Source organism: Rhodamnia argentea, chromosome 2 (genome assembly GCF_020921035.1).
Source record: "Rhodamnia argentea isolate NSW1041297 chromosome 2, ASM2092103v1, whole genome shotgun sequence".
Taxonomy (NCBI): Eukaryota; Viridiplantae; Streptophyta; class Magnoliopsida; order Myrtales; family Myrtaceae; genus Rhodamnia; species Rhodamnia argentea.
The window spans coordinates 28161770-28188329 of record NC_063151.1 but is presented as its reverse complement, the minus strand read 5'-3'; the positions used below and the strand labels follow the sequence as shown (position 1 = coordinate 28188329).

At 43.3% G+C, this 26560-nt stretch overlaps 3 protein-coding genes and 1 long non-coding RNA gene across 6 annotated transcripts in view; 3 read left to right on the top strand and 1 right to left on the bottom strand.

Moving 5' to 3' along the window:
• Positions 1 to 935: 935 nt before the first annotated feature.
• LOC125313776 overlaps positions 936 to 26560 on the top strand; it is a 28006-nt gene continuing 2381 nt past the window's right edge. Inside the window, exons 1-2 of the long non-coding RNA XR_007197378.1 lie at positions 936 to 946; positions 15740 to 15746. This is a non-coding gene — a long non-coding RNA (uncharacterized LOC125313776). The remainder of the gene's footprint in view (positions 947 to 15739; positions 15747 to 26560) is intronic.
• Positions 5452 to 11995, top strand: LOC115754768. Its single transcript, XM_030693923.2, has 7 exons — positions 5452 to 7874; positions 9728 to 9818; positions 10120 to 10277; positions 10384 to 10435; positions 10553 to 10632; positions 10799 to 10892; positions 11161 to 11995. The coding sequence occupies exons 1-7, from the start codon at positions 6243 to 6245 to the stop codon at positions 11748 to 11750; spliced, it is 2697 nt and encodes an 898-aa protein (XP_030549783.2). The 5' UTR covers positions 5452 to 6242; the 3' UTR covers positions 11751 to 11995.
• Positions 12196 to 15458, bottom strand: LOC115754772 (lanC-like protein GCR2). 2 transcript variants are annotated; one of them, XM_030693929.2, is made up of 6 exons: positions 14879 to 15458; positions 14425 to 14603; positions 13630 to 13741; positions 13427 to 13543; positions 12993 to 13307; positions 12196 to 12705 (listed from the first exon to the last, which is right to left on the bottom strand). In XM_030693929.2, exons 1-6 carry the CDS (start codon positions 15047 to 15049, stop codon positions 12367 to 12369), a joined length of 1233 nt encoding a protein of 410 aa, XP_030549789.1. In that variant the 5' UTR covers positions 15050 to 15458; the 3' UTR covers positions 12196 to 12366. The 2 variants fall into 2 exon arrangements, with proteins under 2 accessions (XP_030549789.1, XP_030549791.1); XM_030693931.2 differs by having other exon boundaries at positions 14701 to 15021.
• On the top strand, positions 21004 to 26416 carry LOC115754773 (CBS domain-containing protein CBSX5). 2 transcript variants are annotated; one of them, XM_048273974.1, is made up of 3 exons: positions 21004 to 21019; positions 24555 to 24940; positions 25126 to 26416. In XM_048273974.1, the coding sequence occupies exons 2-3, from the start codon at positions 24585 to 24587 to the stop codon at positions 25988 to 25990; spliced, it is 1221 nt and encodes a 406-aa protein (XP_048129931.1). In that variant the 5' UTR covers positions 21004 to 21019; positions 24555 to 24584; the 3' UTR covers positions 25991 to 26416. The 2 variants fall into 2 exon arrangements, with proteins under 2 accessions (XP_048129931.1, XP_030549794.2); XM_030693934.2 differs by lacking the exon at positions 21004 to 21019 and having other exon boundaries at positions 24585 to 24940; positions 25126 to 26011; positions 26072 to 26416.

Sequence of the window (26560 nt, the reverse complement as noted above, 5' to 3'; positions counted from 1 at the left end):
TCTATTTATTCTAGAAAGCTAACAACGGGTCTGTTTGGTTCAACATTTGGCCAATGGACTTTGAGAAAATGCAAATACATTTGGGCTAAAAGCCTTTTTCAAAATGCAAGTAGTATCTGGTAAAATGTATTTTAAAAACACATTGAAAAACAATTTTGTCATAAATGCTGTTTGGTGAAAAATGAACTTTGTAAAGTATTTTTACTTTTTGAAAAAAAAGCGGCGGTCGACGGCAGCGGTGGCGGGCGACGGTCCGCAGCAATTGGTGGTGGATAGTGGTGGCGGGCGACGGTTGGCGAGCGGCGGATGTCGGTGGGGGGCGGCGGCGATTGGAGGGCGGTGGTGGGCGGCGGCGGTGGCAATGGACGACGGCCTGCGGTGGTGTCCAGTGATGGGCGGAGGCGACCGTGGCGGACGGCGGGCGGTGACCGGTGGGTGGTAGCGAGTGGTCGGTGGCGATGGGAGGGGCTGCGGTGATGGGTGGCTGCAAGTTAAGGTGGCAAATTTAAAAGAAAAAAAATTAGTTGCATTTCGTAAAAATTCTTTAACCCAAAGTACTTCTAGGTGACAAATTTAAAAGAAAAAAGAATTAGTTGCATTTCGTAAAAGTCTTTTAACCCAAAGTACTTCTAGAGGTACTTTGAGTTAAAGGACTTTAGAGAGTATTTGAGATACAATTACTTCTCTCCAAAGTGGGTCAAAAATGAACCAAACACCATTTACATTTTGTCAAGGGACTTTAGAGCCCCAATGCTCATTCCCAATGCTGAACCAAACATGGCCAACATCACTGGAACATCTCTATTCTTAAGTCACCACTAAACAAGTCTAAGGAAAATCTATCTTCAAACCTTGTTTATACTTTGACATTTAATAGCTTTTCTTAAGAAATTCGCGATTGTTAATTATAAAATGGACCGACAATGTATACCGACCATATATCCTAGTACTTTTGAATATGGAAATCTCGATAAAACGTTTGTATGGAACTTGAGTTAGCGTCCAACCCGAAGCACTTGACCTCGGGTCCTGCTGACTCTGACCTTACCAACATCGAGACTTCATAAGCAACGATCTCGCCTGAAAGGAAAGTCAACGGGCATAATGGGGTTTGACTCACCGATCCTTTTTGCATATCGACGCGCCAATTGCAAGCCAACGACCGGGGGCATTGGACCGACCAAAGCCACCGCCGTTAAAAAGCAGTCGCTGACCTTTTGACTTCTCCGGATGCGAATATTCCGAAGGGCGGTTCGCCCGTACTCCTCTCCAGGGAAAAAAGGGCAAATGTTTGCTTCCCGGTCGAGAATCATCGGTGTGATCAGCAATCCACCAACTTCCATCGCGAGTCGATAACGAGGTAGTTTCGAGCTTTTTTATCTAGCGTCGTCGGACCTGTAGAAGGCATGGATTCGACTGGCGTTCATTACTAGTCTATCGTCTCCGAGTACCAATTCCAATTAAGTGAGGAATCGAGTCACGAAACTTTTGAATGTCAATTCTCTATTGAAGTTATGAATCGATAATTTGGTGTTCTTCTTCCCTTTTGCGGAACTGATTATTATGGGTGAGCAATTTCAAGATCGGTCCAAGTTTCGATTTAACCGTCGAAAACGATTCCTCAATTTTTGAAATTTAAAACGTATCATGCATACTCTGGAATCTAGAACCTACTCTATCTCAAGTTCGGGGTTTACCTAGATTCCACCTATATTTTTAATTGAACGATTGCAAGAAATCATTGCCTATAATGACCACTATTTGCTACTACAATCAATTGACCAACTTGTATTTAGACATGCAAAAAATATGAAATGTTAAGGAAATGAAAGTCCCAATCATGGATATCGCCAAAAACGAAAGGTCAGACCGGTAGTTCTAGATTGCACACTCATCAATGGACGCCATGGAGTACTATCGGATCGCGCGAAAACATTGATAATGAAAATCACAAAGATTTATTCTAAGCTACCTATCAGAACAAGTTCCCCAATTTTTGAAACTTTTTTTTTTTTAAATGAAACCTATCTTGTATATCTTGAAACCTGAAATCAGATCGAGACAGGTCCGATTTTACCATGAAACCATGCTCATCTCTACTAATCATTAGCGTGAAATGATATGCTCTCCAACATAATTTGAGAACGGTCTTTTAAGTGGAGAGCTCCGCTGAGTTAGGCACGGAATCACAAACTCATCATTCCCCCACATAATCTTCGTGCGCTAAGCTTTGCTGGCCACTTAATTTTAAGTGAATTTAGATAACCTTAACATGCACGACATAATCATGATTATGGGGAAAAAAAGAGGTACAAACGGTGCAGTTTGTCTGTCTCTAACGAAACTTCTTTGAGCAACCACGTTCAGGATGTAGTGTTGGGAGGTGTCCGGGCTCCGACACCAACCGTCCGCCACCGCCATCTCCTCCTTCCTATCTTCTTCCCCTCCCTTTGACGGACCTTTGCAATTTAATCATGCATTGCTTCAATGTAGGACTTTTCTCCCCCTATTTCGGACTATGCCAGCCATCCTACTCGGCGCCATCACCATGAGTGACGAGCACCTTGATTTTGATTAGCTGGTTCTGTCATATGCCGCTAACACGTTGCGTCCTCGTCGCATAAAACACGTACATTCTCGACCCCTTTGCGAGTCGCTACCCTTGCCCCCCACCCCCAACACGTTTTCGCTTTTGATTCTCATTATCTTCTTTGTTATCTTGGCCGAAAGTAGCCCCCACCCTAATTCCTGTCTAGAGCTCCTAGGCTTCAGTCTGCAGGCTGGAGATAGTACCCGCTCGAGTCCTAATTTTGAGGCCCGAGTCCGTCCAAAGATGTCACGACCCATCAACTCTCCGCGGGCACCCGCCTCGAAGTAGATCGGATCTCCTCTTTTATCATGGATCTCTGAGGACCCGTTTGTTCATGAATGGAGATCTTGTTTTTAAGTCTTAGCTGTTCTCTAGGGGGCCATGCGCATGAGATTAGGACCTAAAGGACAGCACAAGACGAGCTCGCCAAGCGCCCCATTCCGCAGTTAAGGATCTGTCAGCTCGCAACACATGCATACGGGGAGATTAGTAACTGAAGGATGATATGGCACCCGTTCACCCCGTTGAGTTCTTAGGATGGCTCGAACAAAACGGACCAATCCTCGCTAGATGTGACAATGATGCCGTTTCACGGACGATGGTGCCACCGTCCTACGAATATGGAATCCTTTACGTCGTTAAAATACTCTAATCATATCGGAATACTTCAAATCGCTAGCTAGAGTATTTCCGTGACCAACCTATCGCAAAAAGAATTGCAATGAGATAGTAAAATGTAGCTCGTATGGAGTAAATGTGATATTCCTCGATGTTATAAACATGACGGTTAATATTTTCAATCCGTTTTATGTGGCAATTTCAATCCAAATTGTTAGGCCTATGACAAAAGATTCTTTGTTTTGTTGTTGTTTTTGGATGTGTAGCATTCAGACGAGCAATTTCATGACTCGTGTGGGACATCGTGCGAAAAAAAGTTAAGTAGTCGTTCATGTCATCTCCCTATAATCTTAAACAAGGTCCGGTTTTCACACTTCGTAAAAAAAGTGTACCGAGTGTTTTTTGATAGCAATAAAATTAACTGATGATCGTAAATAAGAAATTATAGTTTTTTCTTGTTTAAATTCATAATCGATTGCTCAACGTGTACCTTTAAATACTCACTTTAAATCCAGGTTAATCAACCAAACTACAAACAAACACAGCACCGCCCCCTGTCAAACTCGAGCATCTGCCGTTTTTCATCAAAGAAACTCTGCGTGTGCACTGGAAGAGGATGTTCGCGTTAGGCCACGAGGAAAGTATGCAAAGCAAACACTACTGATTTGGTGAAACGTTTTGGGGACCCGACCGGACCGGACCGGACCGGACCGTCCATCCGATTTCGAGTGAGGCCAAAACTGTCTTTGGTGGTTTGGCGTTTCATTGGTTGTACTGAAGAGAAAACAACATTGTCCTGCACTTCTCTTTTGGGAGAATTAAATTAATCGTACAGTTAGCACTCAAAAGAAAAAAGAGCGAAGAGAGAAGAAATTACTAAGGTAAGAAATATTTGGCCATGGAAAACATGCTCAGGCGGAACCTTGGAACCCTTCTTGTCGATATTTGGGAGACGCATTCCTCGGAGACACGACGTGGACAATCGTGTTCTTTAGACCAATTACTACAGCAAACCAGGCGATAATTAGCTAAGAAAAGTGCAAAACAAAGCAAAAAGAAATCAAAGCTAGGAAGCCACGTGGCCATGCCTTAGAGGGTATATAAGAAATGGGCATAAAATTTCCTGAAAAACCCTAAACTTTATGTTTCTTTTCTAATTATGCCCCGAACTTCCTTTTCTGTCTCGAAAAGAAATTACAAACATTCGCTCAGGTACCAAATCTGCGTTGCGTCTGAAAATCGCCATCATTTTTGTCAAAACTATCAATACCAGGAGACCGTTGTCGTTCCAAATGAATTTTTAACTAACCACCATATTCACGATTTTGAAGAAAGTAATGGCGATTTCTTTACATGGGGCCACATTTAAGACTATAATGAAAGTTGGTGACTTTTTTTAATAGACAACAAAAGTTCGGGCAAGATTGATATTAAACCTAAAGTCGGGAGCTTTTTAAGGGAATTGAGCCATAAGAAACGCGACGGTTAGATATCCTATAGGGGTTTGATTCAAGTGATTTTGGAACCGGGTTTGATAAATTTCATGCAATGCTTGCCTAGGAGAATTATTACTTTTATAGCTATCTTTTATTACCGTCAATATGCCGGATGGAGAACACAAATTCATCATTGAATCTTACCATGGATGGCAAAATCTTACCATGGATGGCAAGTACCTTAGAAAATAAACAACGGCCATTGTCTTCTCCTCTCTTTGTTGCTAGTTTTGCTGAAACTAAAGCCATACAACCCGCCTCTCAAGATATTAGGAAAATGGATCTTATTAACTAGCGTCCTACAAATTATTTTATCGAGCACGTTATTATTGAACGAGGACGGTCAATATATCTAAAGTGTCGATTGCAAATACAAGAAAAGAGGTTGATGTGCTAAAAACTGATTACTCGACAAATACTGTGAGAACACTCTACAATCGAATGCATAAACACATTACTATTTTTTAAAGAGTGAATATCATATCGTCGCACTCACATCTCGCGGGAGGGTTCGAACCGGTTTTAACAACCGGTAAACCAGCGATTACACGAATTATGAACAATTCGTTTCAGCACGTGAAATGAGAATTTATGGCATCTTGGAATGTCGAGAGCTGATGATCACGACATGGGATCGGTCCCAAAAATCCTTTTTTGCCCTTTTAGGAATATTCCAGCCGAAATTGCCAAACCGACGCCAACAAAACAGGACTCCAGACTCCAGACCAGAGCACAGACGGAGTCGCTCGTTGCGCTGCGCACTCGGATTCGCTTTCGTCTCCCAGTTCCCTCCTGATCAGAAGTCAAAGCTCCATTCTTTTTCACTGCCCGACTAAAAGCCCCGTCGAACGAGCGTTTACTGTCGTCTCCTTGTCTCAATCTCTCCCTTCAATCTTTTTCTAATACGCGCTCCCGCATCAAAGGAAAGAATAAAAGAAAGTAAGCATAAGAAAACGATCAGTAACTTCTCCCCTCTGACAAAATCAAGAATCGACCAATCGCGGGATACACACACACACCCGTTCGCTCGCATCTCTTCCTGAGATCCCTTTTCGCTATCGTTTTCGATGCCCCTCAAAATCTTTGCAGTCGTCCTCCTCCAAGTCCCCCCCCATTCGCTTGCAGAGCGAGATGCAGAGACGAGGAAGTAGGAATTAAAAAAGGAAAGGCAAATCACCAAAGCCCCCCAACTCCACCCCATCAATACGTACTTCCACACAACCCCCACATAGAGGCATAGGGCTTCGTTCCTCTCCACTCCCTCTTCCTCTCTCTATATATACCGTCATCGGATCTGATTTCTGCAATACCCACATCGTGTTTTGTCTGATCTGTCTCTCTAACGCACGCAGTCTCTCTCTGTGTCTTGCGCTTCTTTTTCTCGTTCTTGAGAATTGGCCGACGACTGAGAACCGAGAAGTGGAGAAGAGAAGGGTGGGGGGAAATAGGAACTTTTGCTTCGGTCCCATGAAGTGAAGGGGCATTTTCATTTCTTGACCAGATGAAATGAAAATGCCCAGCTCATATACACGCCAACGATGACCAGAGCGATTGACCTCAGCGACGGCGACGAAGAAGAGCGTTACTACGAGTCCCTCGATCGCCTTATCTCATCCTCTTCTTGCTCCTGCTCCAACTCCGAGGATGAGCCCGACGATCCGAGCCCGGATCCGAATTCCGCCTCCGATCACCCCTTCCCCGTGCCCCGGTTCCCCGTGGGAGTCTTCCGGTACGATGTCTGGATCTCACAGCCGTCTTCGGTGTCGGAGCGGCGGTCTCGGCTTCTCCATGAGATGGGTCTCACCGCTGACCCGTCCCTTTCACGGGCGAAACAGGGAAACGAATCGGGTCACGCCGACTTTGGAAGGTCAGTATCGGCGGATCACTTGACGAGTCAACAGAGTGGTCAGAGCGCCGGTATCGTGCGGTCGAGATCAGATGGGTCTGTGGATCACGATGCCTCCACGAGTGACCAGTGTAATTCGAATTCCTTGCAGCCCATTCGTTATTCTACTTCTATTCTTTCAATTGATAGCAACGGTTCTTTTGTAAATAGCAATAATTTTGTGGATGGTGTCGATGTTGAATCACGGGGTACTGGGATTGGATCCGCGAGTGCCAGTCCCCTTAGATTGGATAGACCGCTAATCACGCAATGTTGTGAAAAATTCGACGAGGTTAAGAGTGATTCCACGAGTTTAAAAGTTGACTCGAATGACCGTCGCGTTGCGGCTGAGCGTAATGGAGAGGGTGGTTGTGATATGCACCATAATGGCACTGATGATAGGGCAAATGACACGGTTTGTACGATTAAAAACCTTGACAATGGGAAAGAGTTTGTGGTGAATGGAATTAGGGAAGATGGTACTTGGAACAAGCTCAAGGAAGTTGGGACTGGTCGGCAATTGACATATGAGGAGTTTGAGATTAGCGTCGGGCATTCCCCAATCGTGCAAGAGTTGATGCGGAGGCAAAATGTGGAAGAGGGTAATAAGGATCACATGGATGTAAACTTGATTGGGGGTGGTGCAGGGGGGTCAAAGTTGAAGAAGAAGGGTGGGTGGTTTAAGAGTATAAGGAGTGTGGCAAGTGCAATGACTGGTGTTAATAAGGAGAGGCGAAGTAGTGATGAGAGGGATACTTCTTCTGAAAAAGGTGGTCGGAGGTCAAGTTCGGCTACAGATGATAGCCAGGATGTATCATTTCATGGACCTGAGCGGGTAAAAGTGAGGCAGTATGGAAAGCCTTATAAAGAGCTTGCAGGGCTTTATAAATGCCAAGAAATACAGGCGCATAATGGATCTATATGGAGTATCAAATTTAGTTTGGATGGGAGATATCTTGCAAGTGCAGGCGACGATCATGTAATTCATGTGTGGAAGGTGGTGGAGTCCGAGAGGAAGGGAGAATTACTGATGGAAAAACCGGAAGATGGGGGCTTTCACATGTTGTTGGGGGCTAATGCATCACCAGAACTGGGCATCTTGTCGCCGAAGAAGGATTATTATCTTGAGAAGAAGAGAAGGGGGAGATCATCAATAGGCCGGAAGTCATTGAGCTCGGACCATGTTTTTGTTCCGGAAGTTGTGTTTGCGCTTTCCGAGAAACCTGAATGTTCGTTTGAGGGACATCGTGGTGATGTTCTCGACCTCTCATGGTCCAAGTCCCAGGTTAGTTACCATCCTCTGATATTCCAAATCTTTTCCTTAACGTTTGATTGGTCATCGGCAGTTCATGCGCATGTACCATTTCTAATTGTGTACGGTCTGATGGGGAGTTCATGAAACTCATTGCTTAATGACTAAGCTTCCCCTGGCTTAGCTATATTGCCTTGCTTTTGGGAGTTACATCTTTCTTGATCTGCTATGGAGAAAGTATACTGTTAGTTTAGGATATACTTTCCAGAGCATATCATGACAACCGTGTTATCACCACTTGAAAAACCTGCGTATGCATATTTCCAGGTGCCTTGTACAAGTTCCCCTTTTCTCTGCATGAAGTGTGTTGAAGCATATTTAGGGTTGTTAGGCATTAGTTAGTGGTTGAGTCTTAAATAAGTCAATGAATAAAGATGAAGCCTTTAGTTTCTCTCCACTCTTCTCTTGTTCTTTTCTCTTTTGATAAAGTTATTTGGGAAGTAAGTTTCAGCATATCTTATGCTTATCGAGTTATAACTGAGTGAGGCCTGTATGTTATGTTTAATTGTTGGATTAAAACTAGTGAAACATGCTAAAATGGAGTGTGGCATAGCTCATTCAAGTGATTACTATGTAAATGATGCTAAAATGTGTGTTCATGTTTGTAAGGAAAAAAATTTTAACTACTCCTTTTGGAATCCTCGTTAGAAAAAATTCATTGTGATGTCTTATGAACATGTCCGTGATGCAGTTTTATGTCTGTTCCGGTTCAAGGTTAACAGAAATTAGGTTGTTTAGAGTGTGAAAAGTTGGTCCCATCCGCCCAATGGATAGTTATTGGAGGGTTAGGAGCTGCTGTGAAAAGTTTCGTTTGATTGCATACTTGTCGATTCACCTCATTTCATTTGTATTTATATATTGTTCTGAATGCTTTTGAAGTGCAAATTTTGCTTGTTTCTTGATTAAGTGAACTTAATTCTTCACGAGCTCAAAAACTTCGGCTGCAATTGATTTTTATGGACCTATTGTAGTGTTGGAACGGTGCACTTCTGAGCATCTGCTTTTGTTCAAAGCGATTTGCCTTTGAGTCTGTGGTAGTGATCTGCAGTTGGTAGCTTGACATGTATGATGGATATCTTGGCGTGACATGTTTTGGTACCTCATTTAAGCAGAGGAATCTTCATTTCTTTTCCACTTAAGGTCCTTGTGGTGTGTGTTACGTATTTTTGATGGTAGAAAGACGACAGGCCACAACTCAATGAGTTTGGCCGTGAAAGTAAAAAAGAAAAAGAAAAAGAAAAAGGATATTGCCTGATTTAAGGGGTTAGATGTGAAAACAGACATGCAAATAGAGCCAGTCTGACCAGTGAATACCACCTCGTCTTGCAATATATGCGCTCCCTGCCAGAAGAGCTGTCGTAAGAAACACAAATTTTCGTGTCAAAGGTTTGCTTTATTAGAAAATGTGTAAGGTTTGTGTACCTGACTTCCATCTTGGAGCTGCATTGTTTTCATGAGAGTGAGGTCATATGTCGAGTTGATGATTGGTGTGTTATTGTTTAATGTTTTGAAAGCTCCATGTTGATGTCCTCATGCAACAAGTCTTAAAATTCTTAAAATTGTTGCTCTTTTGATGTTGATTGGAGTTAAATATTCCTGTTCATTTGAAGCTATTTACATAAGTTATGCCTACCGTAACGGTTGTGCTTTTTTAAAAAGGCTAAGGATGAGTGAGGACGGCAAATACAAGTGGTAGTCTTTAAAGGAGGTCTTGTTGCATTATGTACCATGCAGTGGCAGACTCTTTGTTACCAATATTTGCAACAGTTGCATCATTTAGTTTCCTTAATCATGACCTTATATGCTAACCTGAAGCTTTTTAACAGCACTTGCTCTCATCTTCAATGGACAAGACAGTTCGATTGTGGCACTTGTCTAGCAAGTCTTGTTTGAAAGTTTTCTCCCACAGTGATTATGGTGAGTTTTTTGTCTGCTTATCTACTTCCAGGGGATATATACTTGTTCCTCTTTGGTGGTAAACCGATGGCATCATCGGGCATGTACACTTTTTCTGTGAGGTGAAAAATAACTTGACAGGAAAAAAGAAAAGAAATAGAAAAGCATAGTGATTAGATTCAGTCATCCTTTTCTAATCGGGGCAAGTGATCGGGAAAATTAAAGGGATTCGCAAAATCTGCAAATGAACTTACTTTTTTCCTTTTTGGCATGCCATCCAAACTTATCAGATTTTGCTTTTATCGGATATGCTTTGATGCAGTAACCTGTATCCAGTTCAATCCTGTCGATGATAGATATTTCATTAGTGGATCCCTAGATGGCAAAGTGCGTATATGGAGTGTTCCTAATAGGCAAGTTGTTGACTGGAGCGATTTCCATGAGATGGTCACTGCAGCTTGTTACACACCAGATGGTCAGGTATGGACTGTAATTACTGAAATGCAGTTTTTCATGTATGGTGTTCACTATTGAGCCAATTGCTTAAGAGTTTTCCCTCCCCTTCTGTTATTCCCTCTCTTGACAGGGAGCTTTAGTTGGTTCATATAAAGGGAGCTGCCGTCTGTACAGCACATCTGGTATAACTTGATAAACAGACTATTTCCTAGTTTCTTGTCTTTATCTCTCCGCTTCAGAATCAATTGCCACATGTCAAGTTTCACTACTCTTACCAGCTTTAGTTTACTTTTTCCCAGAGAACAAGTTGCAACAGAAGAGTCAAATCAATTTGCAGAATAAGAAGAAATCTCATCATAAGAAGATCACTGGCTTTCAGGTAATGAAATGATCCATGATGTATTTGATAGATATGATAATCGGACACATCATGGAGATCCTGTTCGTCTATGGATTTTCAAGCCCTCTCGTATTTGATTTTTGTGCGCACAAAGTATCTTTCTCTGATATAAAACGGTATATCTAATGACAACTTTGCTTGACAGTTTGTATCTGGAAGTTCATCTGAAGTGCTCATCACATCTGCTGACTCTCGAATACGGGTTGTTGATGGGGTTGATCTGGTACACAAATTTAAAGGTCAGGGAAAAAGACTGGAAATTAGATTGTATATATAAAAAATAAATTGCTGTATAACCCGCTTGGTGGTCCGATACGTTAACTTTGTACTTAAATAGATTGAGCTGTCAATGGGACATACACTATATGTGCACTCGGGCACGATGCTGGGATATTATTGAACTTTCGTAAATATAGGGAAGAGCTCCAGATATTTTTATCACATTCTTGTATGCAAGTTCATGATTTCATATGTCGTCACATTGAATATTGGTTCTTTTCACGATAGGGTTCCGCAACACAAACAGCCAAATCTCTGCGTCCCTCACTGCCAATGGAAAATATGTGGTCTCTGCCAGTGAGGATTCTCATGTCTACGTGTGGAAGCACGAAGCTGACTCTCGACCCAGCCGTGGAAAGGCTGTTACTGTAACACGTTCCTACGAACATTTCCATTGTCAAGATGTTAAGGTGGCCATACCTTGGCCCGGTCTGGATGATGCATGGGGAACTCATGATGGTTACTCTGCCGATCCAAATGGACCTGATACCGAGGAGGCCTCCACCGCCAATCATCCTCCGACGCCTGTTGAGGAGACTAATGGTGCTGGAGGCTCAAGATCGGCATCGAGTTGCAGCAGCAGTCCACTTCATGGTAGCATTTCTTGGGCGACCAATAACTACTATGACAAAATTGCGGCCGCTTGGACAGACGAAAAACTTTTATTAGCTGCAAGAAGCAGGAGCCCTCGTGTCAGCGTGGATTTCTCCAACGGGATTGGCGAGAACATGTCAGCATGGGGGCTGGTGGTTGTAACTGCCGGGCTTCGAGGTGAGATCAGAATTTTTCAAAATTTTGGATTGCCCGTCCGGATTTAGGGGGCCTATGAGAAACCAAGAAAGTCATCATCTCTTTAATTTCCATGTTGAGCTCCATACGCCCTGAGTTCATATCGTCCTTGTTGCTAAAAACTGTACAGAATATACATGGGTGAGATTTGTAATATTAGTGAGTTCAGTTTTTCATTTTCTGTTGTCATGCTTGTGCTCGTCGGACGTGTCCAGATTGGGATCGCTCTGGCTGAGCATCAAGAGAAGCAAAATAGATTTGTAAGCCAGAAAAAGTTAAGTACAGTGATCTAGATCTGATGATCTTTCAGTAAGCGGGAAATTGTAGAGTTAGTGAGAACGAAAAAAAATCTTGTTAAGTTGGATAAAATGAAGATTTTTATGATGAAAATCTTGTGTATGCTCAGTGGAAAGCTGCAATTATGCAGAAAGTCGCTAGGTGGATATCTCCAATTCATGGTTCACAGCTATATTCTTTTGCCAACATTCTCGTTGCGGTGAGATTACATTATCGGACGAGATACATAGTTCGATAACCTTTACGTCCGCAAGTTACCCGGACCATATTTACATGACATCTCGGGGTTTATTACATAATACACGACCTGTCCTAGTGATGACACTTTCAGATTGTCCATTTATCGACCTAAAGTTCATAAGCAGGAAACCTGGCCTCAGATGGTTCAGTCATGTCCATGAAGAGGCAGGCCATCCCTCCTATGCCTTCGAACAAAGAGTAGGGGCGATCGCCTCCGTGCATCTTTCCTTCTGATATTAGCCTAAGCGCCCTATCTTGTAGGAAGCAAGCAAAAGCTTTAGCCCTGTACAAGTACTTTGCATTGCCCGTGAGTCGGCACAACGAAAGAAACACGTAGGCATTCCCACTGATGCCATGACAGATGCCAACACGCTTTAGAAGACCCCGATTCCAAACCACATCTGCCGCATCTACAGCCGCTTGCAGGAACTCCTGACTGCCAAAAACCTGTGAAAGTGCCATGCGGAAGATGAAATTGAAGCTAATTCATGACCAGGACGAAACATGCCAGGAATATGTTTTTTGTGTCGATTGAGCAAATATATATGACCGCAGCAGTCACTTCACATAGTACCAGTTGCTGCTACCAATATCCCCTCTCTAGACTTTTCTCCTTCGGAGTAAATGAGCATTTCACCCCACACTTAGATTTGCGTTCTTCAGACATTATAGCACTTTCTCAAGCAACAACAAAACAATTCAATTGAACAAGGAAGCTTAAATGAAAGCCGAACCTCAGCTGCCTTTACAAGGGTTAGTGCAACCCCTGGAGCACCATGGCACCAATGGACTAGACGATCGGTCTCGCTGCCTTCGCTTGAAGGATAATTGCCACTTGGGAATTGATTTTTGATCATATAGCAGAGTGTACCCTTGACATCCTCCACTTCATCTGGTTTTAGTGGCACGCCCATCAACACATACATAATGCCTGCCAATCCATGCGCAGCACCCCAATACTTCTTCCCATGCCACTCATACATCAGCGGACATTTTCCTCCTTTTGCCAATCGTCTTCCATGCTTAATCACATCATCTACCACTGCTCTCTGCAGACACATAAACTCCATTATTATCAATTGATTCCTATAGCTGAGCATAGGTCCAACTGTTAAAGAGAGGTAGGGAACCAAGAAAAAAAGTTGCCAGAGACTAATAATTTTTGTACCATGCGAGCTGCTGATATTGTCTCTTTACCAATGTGCTTATTCAGGAAAGAGCCAGCCCAGAGGAACCCTGCTCTCCCATATAACAACTCATTTGGCAACTCTCGTGGCAATTGGATCTGTTCATAAATTCCTGATAATGTGTCAAGACAAACACAGAATCCATGGACATTGGAAAGGAATATCACAGAAAGAAACCACAAACCTCCTTGAACCTTGTCAAGTAGTGATCAAGCAACCTTTCATCACCAGAATGCTTAGCCACAACTGCACCGAGAGCACAAACACCAGCATGCCCACATATAAATGTCACTCGCCTGCAATGTCACGTTTGCAAATCACGAGGGCATTACATTACAATCAATTGGCTCCTAATCTAAAGGTCAATAGCTTCTGATTTAATAGCTGCTCCTTCGAAAAAAATTGCCTATTATGTCATCATATGCCCCAGAAGATAGATTATTACGAGCCATACTTGGCATCCAGGTATCCACTTCAAAGGAAACTTGTTCGACTATATCTTCTGAGAATCTCTATTTTGACTAAGAATCCTGTTGTTGGATTGAATTCTAATCTCATTTTATTAGGGAGAGAGAGAGACTCAGAAGCCTAGACAGAATCACAATCATATCCCAGAAAAATTATTTTGAGCAGCTTCATAGAAAGGGAGAAATACTGGAGTCAGCCTAGACAGAACCATAGCCCGGAAAAATTATTTTGAGCAGCTTCATAGAAAGGGAGAAATACAAGTTACAATTCCACCAGTCATGACTAGAGAAGAAAAGTCCCAAACGATGTCTCAGTCTCTCAGCAGCTATTGCAGCCACAGGCGAGTCTGAAAGCATAGAACATATGATTTCAAGCAGCTTAACCAAAACCCATCTTGTTCAAACGGTCATTAGGTAGCTAATTCATGGAAGGCACTACCGTAAGCAAACTTAAGTAACAGTTGAGCACAAAAATGGCCCCAATTGAGAACATTAAACATGAGAGAGAGTACCCAGAATCATGAGAGGCAGCATCACAGGCCCTGATTATCTCAGAGCACAGCTTGAGATCACTCTCGTTCTTGGTGACCTGGAAAGCTTTAAAGACCAGGTAAGCCGTCCCTAGAGCACCGGTATACAGAGTATAATCCTGCAATCTTTTGCCACTCAATGCCCTTGTCTCCCTCACCACCTGAAACAACATGAAAAAAAACTCCAGTCGACGTTCTCATACGCAATTCATAGAACTTGAGGGATTTCAAGCTAATTATATTGGAATCTTCACTAACTTGAGTCATGTTCTACCCAGTATCCATCGTGAAGTCAACCGAGCAATTCAGAAACTCATAAAAGATGATAACTTGATGGATTCTAAGTTACTTTAGCGGCATTAACGCATGAGCATGACCCTTCACATATTCGAAGCTAATTTCTTCGAAGGAAACGGTATCGGAGATTGGGAAGTACAGTGTCCTTGAGGTCGAGAGCTGATTTCTTCAGCTTTTCGGAGAGAGCGGCGTGGGGAAGATGGAGGAGATTCGAGAGCGAGTCCTTAGCTCTTTCGGCGACGACAGCATCTTCCACGGAAGCTTCCGGTACGAAGTCCGGCATTGCGTTTGGGAAATAACGGTCCGCCATGCTCGAGGAGCCGAGTTGGCAAAGCTCTCGCGAGCAAATGAAATCCGATACGACCTCAGCGAGAGAAAGAAGCTTTGAGAAACATGCAGGTTCGCCAGTTTGATCCCATTATGGGCCTGGCCCAATGGGCTTCAAGTGAAGCCCAAATTCTACACGGTAAGTTCGGATCTGCAATGCCTTCATCTTGCACTTTCTTTGCGACCAGATCATTTCTTCCTCAATGACGATAACGTTGACATACCAAGTTATTTATGCCCTAAAATGGTATATGCATTAAGCATGTGCTTTTAGAGATTGTTGGGTCGTTCTTCAGACGTTCAAACATATCTCCCTCCGCCGATCAGCCCAAGTCTCGCTGGTGGGCCGAGTTAGAGAGGCAAGAACAATGTTGGGCGGCGGCATTCAGCTTCTTTCAAATTGATCGCCCCTATCTATCTAGTGCGATCTCTTAGGTGCGGACTATGATTTGGAGTGCTTTTAAGGTCAAACTCTATACACGCACGTGAAACAAACCGAAAAAAAAAAAAAAAAGAAAAAGAAAAGGCCGGCTACTTATCTGCAACTTGAACGTCCCCACGCCATCGTGTGATGATTGTTTTTATTATCTTTCCATCTCATTTTCCGAAGTTTTGAACTTCTGATGACATGGCGTCAAACCATGCGCAATTTGGAGCTTGATACCTATTGAAGTTTTTACGTTATGATGATTGCTCTCTAGCTAGCCCACTTGTAGGGCAACCTGGTCTTTTAACTCTGACCACTTGGGCAGCCCGTGCCATTTGACCTTATCAATAAAGTTACTTAGACCGAAAGTATGTAGGTACATGAAATTTGGCATGTAAGCATCGGCCCACTAGGGTTTTTACACAGGGTAATGTCTCCTCCAGCTCGATGGCCAGGAAACCAAAAACGAGATAGGAGATGCAAGTCGATGGTTCGTACCGAGCTTGTCATATAGTACATATATATGTTAAGATGATTTGGAGCTACGACTTTGAGCCCCACGATCTTCCATGGTGTCTAGCACTAGCATGCTATCGTACAAGGGGCATGGGTTCATACAGCTAGCTCCCGCGTTTCTCGGAAATCTATTTCCAATCTCGAAAGTCAAATCCACTATGAATCCACAAATTTGCCGTCGCGGTTTCGACTTTGCTACTTCACGCGCCGCCTAATCATATGACCAGGAATTTTCCACATCCAAAGCTCGGAAAAATCGACAGATTTGTACATGCCCGGCCCGGGAAGTGTTAATAATTGGGCTTCCGTGGCCCCTTTTTTCCTCCTACGGCGGCCTGAATTCTCATCTTCTTTGGGTCGAAGAGGAAAGATGCGAAAGCAGATTTCGCCACAGATGGTCGCCAGAAGGCGGCCGTACGTCGCACGTGCGGCAATAGATAAACATCGCCCATAAAACAAAAAAGAGACCCCTTTTCTCCCAATTTTTCTTCATATATTGTCCTCTTTTTTTTCTTCAATGTAATGACAGTCGCGTCGCTTTCGTGGGTTGTCAGGAATCACGTGACGAGACCAGGGAAGATGCCGCGATTCCCGCGCACCGTAGTCGCCGAAACGGAGAGAGATAAGCGACCCGCCCTCTCGTCCCGCCCCCACCCCACGGTGTCGTTTTGCGAGAGCGTCGATGGCGTTTCCGGGGGGCACTTATCTGTTTCCCCTCGCACGTTGAAAAGTACGGATCTGACAGCTCGCCCATCGGGACACGGACAGCGACGTCGGCCCTCCGTCGTGTTGCTGTCCGGGGTTTCCAGGCGGCCCTTGGAATCTTGCGCGACACGGGTCGCTTTTGGCTCGCTGTAAATCACTACTGCCCTTACTCTTTTTCGGACGCTGGTCAATTGCGTTTCCTTGTCCGTTTCGCATTCATTCTCGTTCGTACATTCTTCTGCGCGCGCGTGCTGAACGTGTGAAAAAGTTGTACGTTTTTTTACCATCTTGAACCGACGAGTCCGCTCCCATTCTGATCGCCGAGCGTGGAGGGTAAACATGGCCAAATAAAACCATAGATCTGGAACTGGCCTGTTAACTGAGTCCATGGTTCCAACGAATCAGCGGTTCCGCAGCTTGAAGACCGACACACGTTCTTCATTGGAACACAAAACATGACAAATAGATGACGTCACTGCTTAGGTTCGTAATTTAAATAAAGACAGGGGCGGGATATTTTGAAAGGATAAGGATAGATCTAAGTTAAAGATGGGTGTTCTCACATGGCCAGGTTGCAATCTTGACAAAAAGGTTCAACCGCTGGAAATCCACTGAAAAAACTGGCTTAAGAAATACGGGTTTGTATTAAACTTGGTTATAGATTCCGATCGGGTTTCAGCCTAATCGGGAACGGCTTCGTGCGCAAGGCTCGATGGAGTTATAGAAATTAGACTGTCTTTTTAAAGTTCGGTAGCTTAGCGAAAGAACAAACAACCTAATTATTTTAATGAAAGTAGGTGAGTCTTGACCAACCACCCAAAATATTAGGAATTTTCTTTAGGCATCAAAAGGGGAAAAAAAGAGGGGGGAGAGAGAGAGTCAATTGCCTTGCAAGAAAAATATTATGTTAGATGCAAAGAGATAGAGATAGAGAGAGACCAAGGAAATGGAAAGTTTGAAGGGCAATGTGATTGTCCAACCACCTATCGCAATAAAAAAAAAAAAACATTAACTTGTGCTCTTGTTGGGGTTTCAGGGCATATTTAAATGAACATGCTGGTCCACATCCAATACAAAAAGGCTGAACGGAAAGATTGATCCAAAGTATATTTTAAGATTCAAACAATGCTCTGCTATAGGGGAATTGAAGAAATGATCCTAAAATGACCGTATTTTTTTAAATTTATTGCACCTATAGTTTAGTTCTGAAACGAGAAAACAAAAAACAAAAAAAAAAAAAGGTGAGAATCTAATCAAATGACTTAATGATATGTGCTCATCTCAAGAACCGTGCTTATTGAAAAGCATATTTCCCCAACCTAAAATTGCAATAGTTTTGTCCTCTTGCTACTGTCCGGAGGTAGGCACGACAAAACATGTACATAGATATTCGTGAACAGTGCAACCCCACATGAAGTCCGCTGATATGCTATCACCTCATTAATTCTAATCATCTCGCCCGATACCTTATCACAGACAAAGACACCACCGCACCCACTAAAGCTAGCCTCATTTCAAGTTATTTCATTTCTTCTGCGGCAAAAGAAAAGAAAAAAAAAAACCCATTTGGAGTTGTTGAACTAATTGGGGATTACCGAAAAGAAAAAATGTGTGCTGCTGACTAAGCCAGTGAGCTATTCTTTAATAATTAAATTTGTATGCGCGTCACGGTTTACGAAAATTGGATTTTAAGAATTTCAAGATAAAAAAGAAGTCGAATGGAATCACTGAGGTCAATCTGCACAATGTAATATGTACTCGATTGTATCTACGATACATAATGTAGAAATTTCAGAACCCAGCCAAATTGTAAATCTATGGCCTTATCTTCCACATATGACTGAGTTTCGGCAATTAATCACGCACATTAGATGAACTTATAAAAACAGTCACTAATGAAATCCGGAATGAAGCTTTTCCTATGGAGGGGTTCCTTTCCTTTGTCAATAGAACTTGAAAAGATGGGTGTTCTGCATGCGACAAAGATTCCAGAAGATGCTTCGGATATCCATTTTCCGTCCGTCGGATGACGACAGATGATAACATCATATGGCAATCTCGACGGTCCAAATTTGATTCGATTTTGGAACGCCGCTTCGGACGCGACCAGACGGGACGGCCCTTCTCTCGTTTCGCTTTCGTGCCCACCAAACACGAAAAAAGAAACGCCACCAAAGCCCAGGGCGGCAATTTGCACCGGTTCTGTGCAATGCGTACGGTCGTCGCGAGCCGTCGCATTTGGAGGACAAGGCATTAGTGCCGACGATCCGCCTTAAAAGACCGACGACCCATTGACCATCCATGTCGAAAGACGCCGTCGCAATCTTGCGTCCACGATTCATGACCATCATACGAATGTGCACAGCTTGCGAAAACAGAAAGCAAAGGGTCGCGGCCTTTTCATCGTGTTCTTCCGAGTGTCGTCGTAAATTTCATGTCCGCGCTTATGACTAAACTTTTGTTTATCGTTTTCCTCTCCTCTTTGGCCTGTGATGACTGAATATTTTTGCTCATTTAGCTCTAATCCGACAGAAGATTGCAGGTCTTCAAAATCTGCTTAAGCAGGAAAAGGCTTTTGTTTGCCCGAAAGCTGGATTAGTTGAAAATAATTTGCTAGTCACTTCCTATGTGATTGGCAAATAATCGGCTTTCATGGCCTTTGACGATTTTTGGAGGCGGCATGTGTCCACTTTGGAACATGAGATAACAAGACACAAAGAAGCAAACAGAAAGGCCGAAACTTAATGATGGAAACGAATTCCTATTCTAATATGATGAATGTGCGAAAAACCGTACTCTAACATGTCCAATGATCACTAACTTGTATCATCAATTGGAGTACAATCACACGAGAAAACGTACTCGCTGTCCATAGAGTAAGAGCCTTCGACGTACGGCCTTGCAAGAATCTGTCATCCGAACTCGTGCAACGGAGTCTTGGAAGCTTTGTTCTTGAGAGAGCATTCCTGGAGAGGGAAAAACTGACTGTGTGGAACAGACATAGTTCCCTTCCTCCAACTTATCTTTTATTCGAAATGGAAGATAACTGCCTTTGATAACCACTGGTAACCTCCCTCCGATAATCGCCATTCGGTTTTAGCCCATTATGGGCGCATTAATTAATTCTAATTTATTGATTCCAACACTTAACATACTATAATTTAGTGTCTCCAAATCGATCGATGATTTTTCGTTAATGATAGCTAATTAATAGTATATGATGAAGTATTATCTCGCGACTACTGGACTTGATTATGCTTTACATGCACATTCCATCTATATATTAGCTTAAAACTTTCTGGTTCGACTTTCTATTCTAAAGAGTGCGACAAAAGGAAAATGAATGAGTTGAAATGAGTAGGTGTTTCCTTTAAGAAGCAAAATGATAGGTTGCGAACCTCTCACGAGGAATTACATAGAGGGATCATTGAGGCGTGTTTTCCACTTGCAATTTATGCATACCACTACTTAATTGTCCTCATGAAATGCATACCTTAACCACGTTAGTGCTAATCATATCACGTAAGATGTTCAATATTCTTGTCGGTGATTACAGATCAAAATTGACCGAATGAACTGAATTGGTATTGATATAAGTTCAATTGAAATGGTTATGATCAGATTATTATTTATATAATAAGTTTATGATTTTTTTTAAATACTTTTTTTTTCTGATTGTGACTTCGAATAGGGTGGTGGGGCCCCCACCGTGGGGGCATCGCTTAGATCAAGAGTCCGTACAGATATTTGTCCCCGTCGAAATTATGGTCAGTTGCACTTGCACGTGGTGGACCCCCTTGACCTGCATCATAAATCCTTTTCCTTCTTTCTTCTTTTATCCATGTGACGGAGGCCAGTACAGTAAACCCAAAAAGATAAAATGACAAAGGACACAAATTCCAGAAACAGCAGTGTCCTCCATTTTCTTTGGGAGTCCATAAATCATGCTCGGTCTTGATTGACACAGCATCGCTCGTTGGTGCGTTTTCCGCGATCCACCAGTTTACGCGTATTGATCCGACTTTTTTTGCGACAGACGTTTCTCGACGTCGGTACCCAATTCGGGCTGCCGGTCAAGAAGAGTTGTATCAAAACTTCCCAACTTACGAAAGCTGTCAAATTTAATCTGGGGCCAACATGTGAAAGCTGTCGACGGAAGGCCGGAAGGGGTGATAAGTGGGTGTCGTGGGAGGCATCTTCTTCCCCACTGCCACCATTTAGGTTTGCTATGTCAAAGCCAAGCTTTCAAAAATCGAACCAGTGTAATCTGAGCCCAGACGAGACTCTCTCTCTCTCTCTCTCTCTCTCTAACCCGCTCGGGCTACTTTATTACCATTTACCAGCATATTATCGGACCCTCTTGTCCTAGTTGCTCCACCACTAGCTTTTCTAAGCAAAGTCAGTGACTTTTTAGTGGTAACCGGCAATTTAGAGAAGTTAAGAATACGTGGTTCTCTTGCTTCTTTGTGATCCATCGTCTTCAATCAACACCCGTGAGCTTCTGGATGCTACTGACAGGCCCACCACATGTCCATTTAATCTTAATTTCGTCGGACCTTAACGCTTCTCCTTCTCTCCTTTGTTTAAGCATGGTTCTTTTCTCGTGGTTCAGATCCCTGAAGGAAACATCAGAGAAAGGGATGTGCACGGCTGGCGTGGTTTACTCTACCGGCCAACTCCCTTTTTACCCAGAAAGCAAAGTGACGGAAAGATGTAGTAAGATGCTCTTCTCATCTCATATCAATCGGTGGAAGGGGTTCGAGTCTTTGAGATGACGGCAAAGATAAAAGCGGTGGGATTCGTTGACGTCAGGATTAGGTGCGCAAATAGAATAAAATAAAAAGTAAAGACAGAGAAAGAGAAATCAATACACGAGGTTCATCTTGATTCACCTTAATTTAGGGCTACATTTAGCAGAAGATTCCGCTATAATTAGCATATGTTATCCCTCTATTACAACTTTCAATCACAAGAGAATGAAATTACATATCAACAGTACCTACTCATAGGCCCGAGCTCCAAATATTAATAGAAGCGCGACTCTCGTACCTTCCCGTCCATAAAAGGCATGAACCATATCTCGGCGGTTAACAGGCGACCTGCGCACGCAAAGCCCTTTCATTACAATATCCAAAGATGTCGAAAGCCATCCCATGGATCTTCTTCGATCACAGGTCATGAGCGCAATCCCTAACATTCGGCTTTTCCACAAAATGTGTGTTAGAATATATTTTTAATATTCAACGTGGGCTTTATTAATTATTATTGTAAATATTAATTGGTCTAATAAAATAGATAAAAGATTTCCTAATTCAAGTTGGATATGAGACTGGATAATATGGGTCGAGATAAGCTTTATCTATAATGTGGGGATAAGATTTCAATCTCTATAAATATAGCTCAAGTCCCTTCTTGAAATTATAATGTCCACATAACCTTACATCAAAGTCGTCAGAAGTGATGCGTGAGGGGTCGTCTCATAAAAGGGGTTCGTCGCAAATTTCGCATCAAGAACGATGAATCCCAAACAAGGTACGTCAATGCTTTAACTTTATAAATCTGTAATTTGTGTACCTAAACGTGATTATATTGGATAGCTGCGTAAGGGTGTTAATCGCGGCTATCAATGTGCTCATGCTTTCCGTGTTTGGCTTGAATATACATATGAGCTTGCATCGGCATCATATTTTTCCGGCTTATAATAAAAGCGATACGGAGCGTAGTTTCCATACAGATGGGTTTCGCAATCGGCTTTGCTTATTCCAAGTTAGGAGTAGAAACTGGCAGGATCATTGTCGCTGTGCATTGGTGCAGCCTTTAATATTACAGTCAACTTAGGCATGTGGTGCAATTATGCAGGGGGGAGGGGAGATTTTTTTCGCCAGTTGTAAATGGATCTTTTTCGCTAGACGTAATTAAACAAGGAGATGAAACAGCTGGCCCTGACATATGTTCAGAGAGATTGGAGCAACGTGCGGTCAGATGGTGATTGTAATGTAAGAATTAAAGCCTCCACCTCGGCGTCAAAGCCGTGTTCACACGTGGTCCCTCGCGAAAGATTTTGCCAACGTGATAGTCATTTTGTTCTGGAGAGACGCCGCGAACGTGGTGGTTGATTCTAACGTGTGTTTTGATGTCTTCTTGAGACGAGCGGATTGGATAGGAGAGGTTATGATCATCGGATACTAAAGACATGTCGTGATAAGATAATGCCCACTGTCAATAAACATTGCCATGGAATTAGAGTCCGCTATCGACGCATTGCGGAATGATAGCGACCGGTGAACCAAAATCCATCTCGCAGCTTAGCGGTGTTCATTCTGCACGCACAAGTCTCGAGTGAGGAAGTTCTTAGAGAGTTCGTTCTATGATGGTCGGGTTTCGACGCCAACCGCATCGGCCGAGTCAACCTGTCAAGCCTTTTTCATGAAAGTAACTTTTCTTTTTAACGCCGGCCGCACGTGCTACATTACTACTTGGTAACTATTTTTCCAAGCCAATCGTATAGGTCGATTGATGCTACGACGCCAGCCGTATAGGTTGCGTTACTCAATTCTGACTTCGCAAGCTAGCCGCATCGGCCGTTTGTTGTTTTCCATCGGATTCTCAACCTTTCGTTTGTCGTTTCAAGAAGCCGATATCGCCATCAGACTCGCCAACCTTAGACTAATTAAATCTTAATGTTAGAGATATTTTGATAATTCCGTTATTTTTTGTATCTCTCAAGATTGGCGTATATCTTGATTGATATGTTATCTTTTGTATTCTTGTTCAATACACATCGAAATCTAGAGAGAAATTCAGCAATTCTCTCTTCCGCTTCCTTATTCTCAACTAGTCCTACGGTCGAACTCAGATGGTTAATGAATCGTTAAGACATTAATTATTTTGAGCCGCAAGGGTCAAATATGTTGACTCTCTTTTTGTTCTTTTGGGTTCAATGCACTTCGAACGTGAAACGCGTGTGTGGCCCTGTTTGATGTGTAAGCTTGACGGAATCTTAATTACCACATTGATTATTGTCACTAATCACGGTTTGTAACCTTCCACATGCTTGTTTTTTGTTTTTTTTTACCTAAATATTCCGACATTAATCCACGTGCTCTTTTCACCTAAAACAACTACATTAGTCAAAACTATTTACACTGACCAGAGACAGTCGCAGTTCTTTTCTTTTAATTTTGTCGTCTTTTTGTTTGGGCTGTCAGCCTATCACAATGGTTGCAATGCATTGCAATTGAGTTATGATTAATTAATTAGACAGGTCAAAAGAGCTGACGTATTCACCACGTCCATACTAGTACTTCTACGGCCACAGGTTATTTAATCTGCCTTCTTTTTTAGGTCGCTAAAGGCGGGAAAAATTGTGCAAAAAAGTCTTAAATTTATTTTATCCAGGCCAGCTATTATTTCAATCTATTTTTTTTTTGCTAAATAAAATATGTTAGCAAATTATCAAAAGATTTAGAATTATAATAGCCAAATTAGAAAGCTCATGATCAAATTAACTGCGTCTACGGTAGATTTAAAGACTTTTTAGATAATATTTTCCGTCACTCGAAGACAAGACCCAATTTTATACCATTTTTGACCAACCAAGAATTGCCAAGAGGAAAAAAATACGTATAAATACATGTAAATAGTTTAGCAGGATACAAAGAGGGCCCACAGGTTTTGATACCTTATGTCGTACCCTTTCCCGACGACCAGGTCTCCCTCGCAACGTCGCTCCTCTATATATCTTAACCTCCTCCTTCCATCACCACTCCAACTCCTCCTCCTCCTCCTCCATCCACCAACGCCGCCGTCGCCGTCGCCGCCACACCGCCACCTCTCCCTCTCTCCCCGCCACGCAAAGATCGTATTTTGCATGGCAGCTGGGTTGTTCAGTCACAGAGTCAGCGACCTCTGCCTCGGCAAGCCCGCTCTGAGGTCGCTCTCCGTCGCCGCCACCGTCGGCGACGCCCTGTTCGCCCTGAGGAACTCCGAGGACAGCTTCCTCAGCGTCTGGAGCTGCGACCACCGCTCCGGCACGACGGTGCCGTCGCATGAAGGAGGAGAGGGAGGAGAGTGCCGCTGCGTGGGGAAGCTGTGCATGGTGGACGTCATCTGCTACCTCTCCAGCGAAGACAACCTCTCGTCTCCTTCGGAGGCGTTGAAAGCGCCCGTCTCTGCTCTTTTGCCGAAGATCCCCGGCCAAGTCGTGCATGTCGAGCCTTCATCGAGGTGAGGAATCTGATGTTTTTGTTTGGCTTTCAGTTTCACGTTCGTTCTGCTTTTTCCATTGCATGAATCAAATTCAGGGTCTTGTGCCACAAGTTCAAATTGTTATTATCCTTCTCTGATATGAGGATTATACCCTCCCGTTACAATTTGGAGTTATTAAATCTCTCCGTTATGAAAATCTTCAGACTGGTGGAAGCGATCGATCTCCTTCTGCAAGGAGCTCAAAATCTAGTCGTGCCAATTCAAACTAGGTCCCCAAGAAGGAAACAGCACCAAAAACTATCTTCCTCAACAGGACCCATCACAATTCACAAAGGGCAGGAATTCTGCTGGCTAGCTCAAGAAGATGTGATCAGGTTCCTCCTCAACTCCATCGGCATATTCTCTCCCATCCCTGCGCGGTCCATCGACACTCTCGGCCTCATAAACGCCCAAGTCCTCGCGGTTGACTACCATTCCCCTGCTTCGGCGGCGGTCGAGGCCATCTCTCGCTCTCTCGTCGAGCAAACCTCGGTAGCCGTGGTGGACGGGGAAGGGATCTTGATCGGCGAGATCTCTCCTTGCACGCTCGCCTGCTGCGAGGAGACGGCCGCAGCGGCCGTGGCGACGCTCTCCTGCGGCGACCTCATGGCCTACATCGACTGCGGCGGCCCGCCGGAAGATCTCGTCCGGGTGGTGAAAGAGCGTTTAGAGGAGAGGAATTGGAAAGGAATGTTGGAAGAGTTCGCGATATCGTCGGCGCCAAGTAATTCGTCGACGACGTCCTCCTCCTCCTCCTCGTCGGACGAGGAGAGTTTCTCATCCCCGAGCACTAAATTGGCAAGATCAGGGAAGTACAGCAGATCTCACAGTTACTCAGCTAGGATGGTGAGGAGGTCAGAGGCAATAGTTTGTCACCCAAAGAGTTCATTGATGGCCGTGATGATTCAAGCCATAGCATACCGGGTGAACTATGTGTGGGTCATTGAGGACGATTGTAGCTTGGTGGGAATCGTCACATTCTCTAGCATGTTGGAAGTTTTCAGTGAACTTTTGGAGAATTTGGAGTAGAGGGTCTTTCTTTCCTTTTCCTTTTTTTACTTTTGGTTATTATGGATTGTTATGGATATTATTGACCGGGTCAGAACAGAATGCTGAAATTGTGGGATGGGAGGATGGGAAGACCCCCCAAAAAAAAAAAAAAAAAAAAGCTAAGGAAGCTTTCGTATTTTCCTTTGTTTGATCAAGATCATGAGGAGGGTCTGTGGCTAAATGATTTGATTATGTTGATTTCCCTTTTCTAAAGAAACCCTTCTAATCTTTTGGTCATATGATATTGGATTTTGGGTTATCTTTCTTTGTCCCAGATTGTCTTGAGGTTTTCTTGTTTACATCATCGATGACGGTTCTGTTTGAGATTGTGTCATGTGCATGTGCTCGTCCGTTGTTGTCTTGTTCATAAATAAATGGGGGAGGGGGAGTTATTTTTGGGTCTGAAGGAATTAAGAATCTCTCTTTCATGTGTGTGTCTCTTCTAGGCTTTGGTTTGACATTTTACTCGATTATTCAGCCCTTTCCGTTCTAGCCTTTTGGCGGAGATGTCCGAGATTCTTTGGCACCGGAGCGGTTCGTGTTACTTGT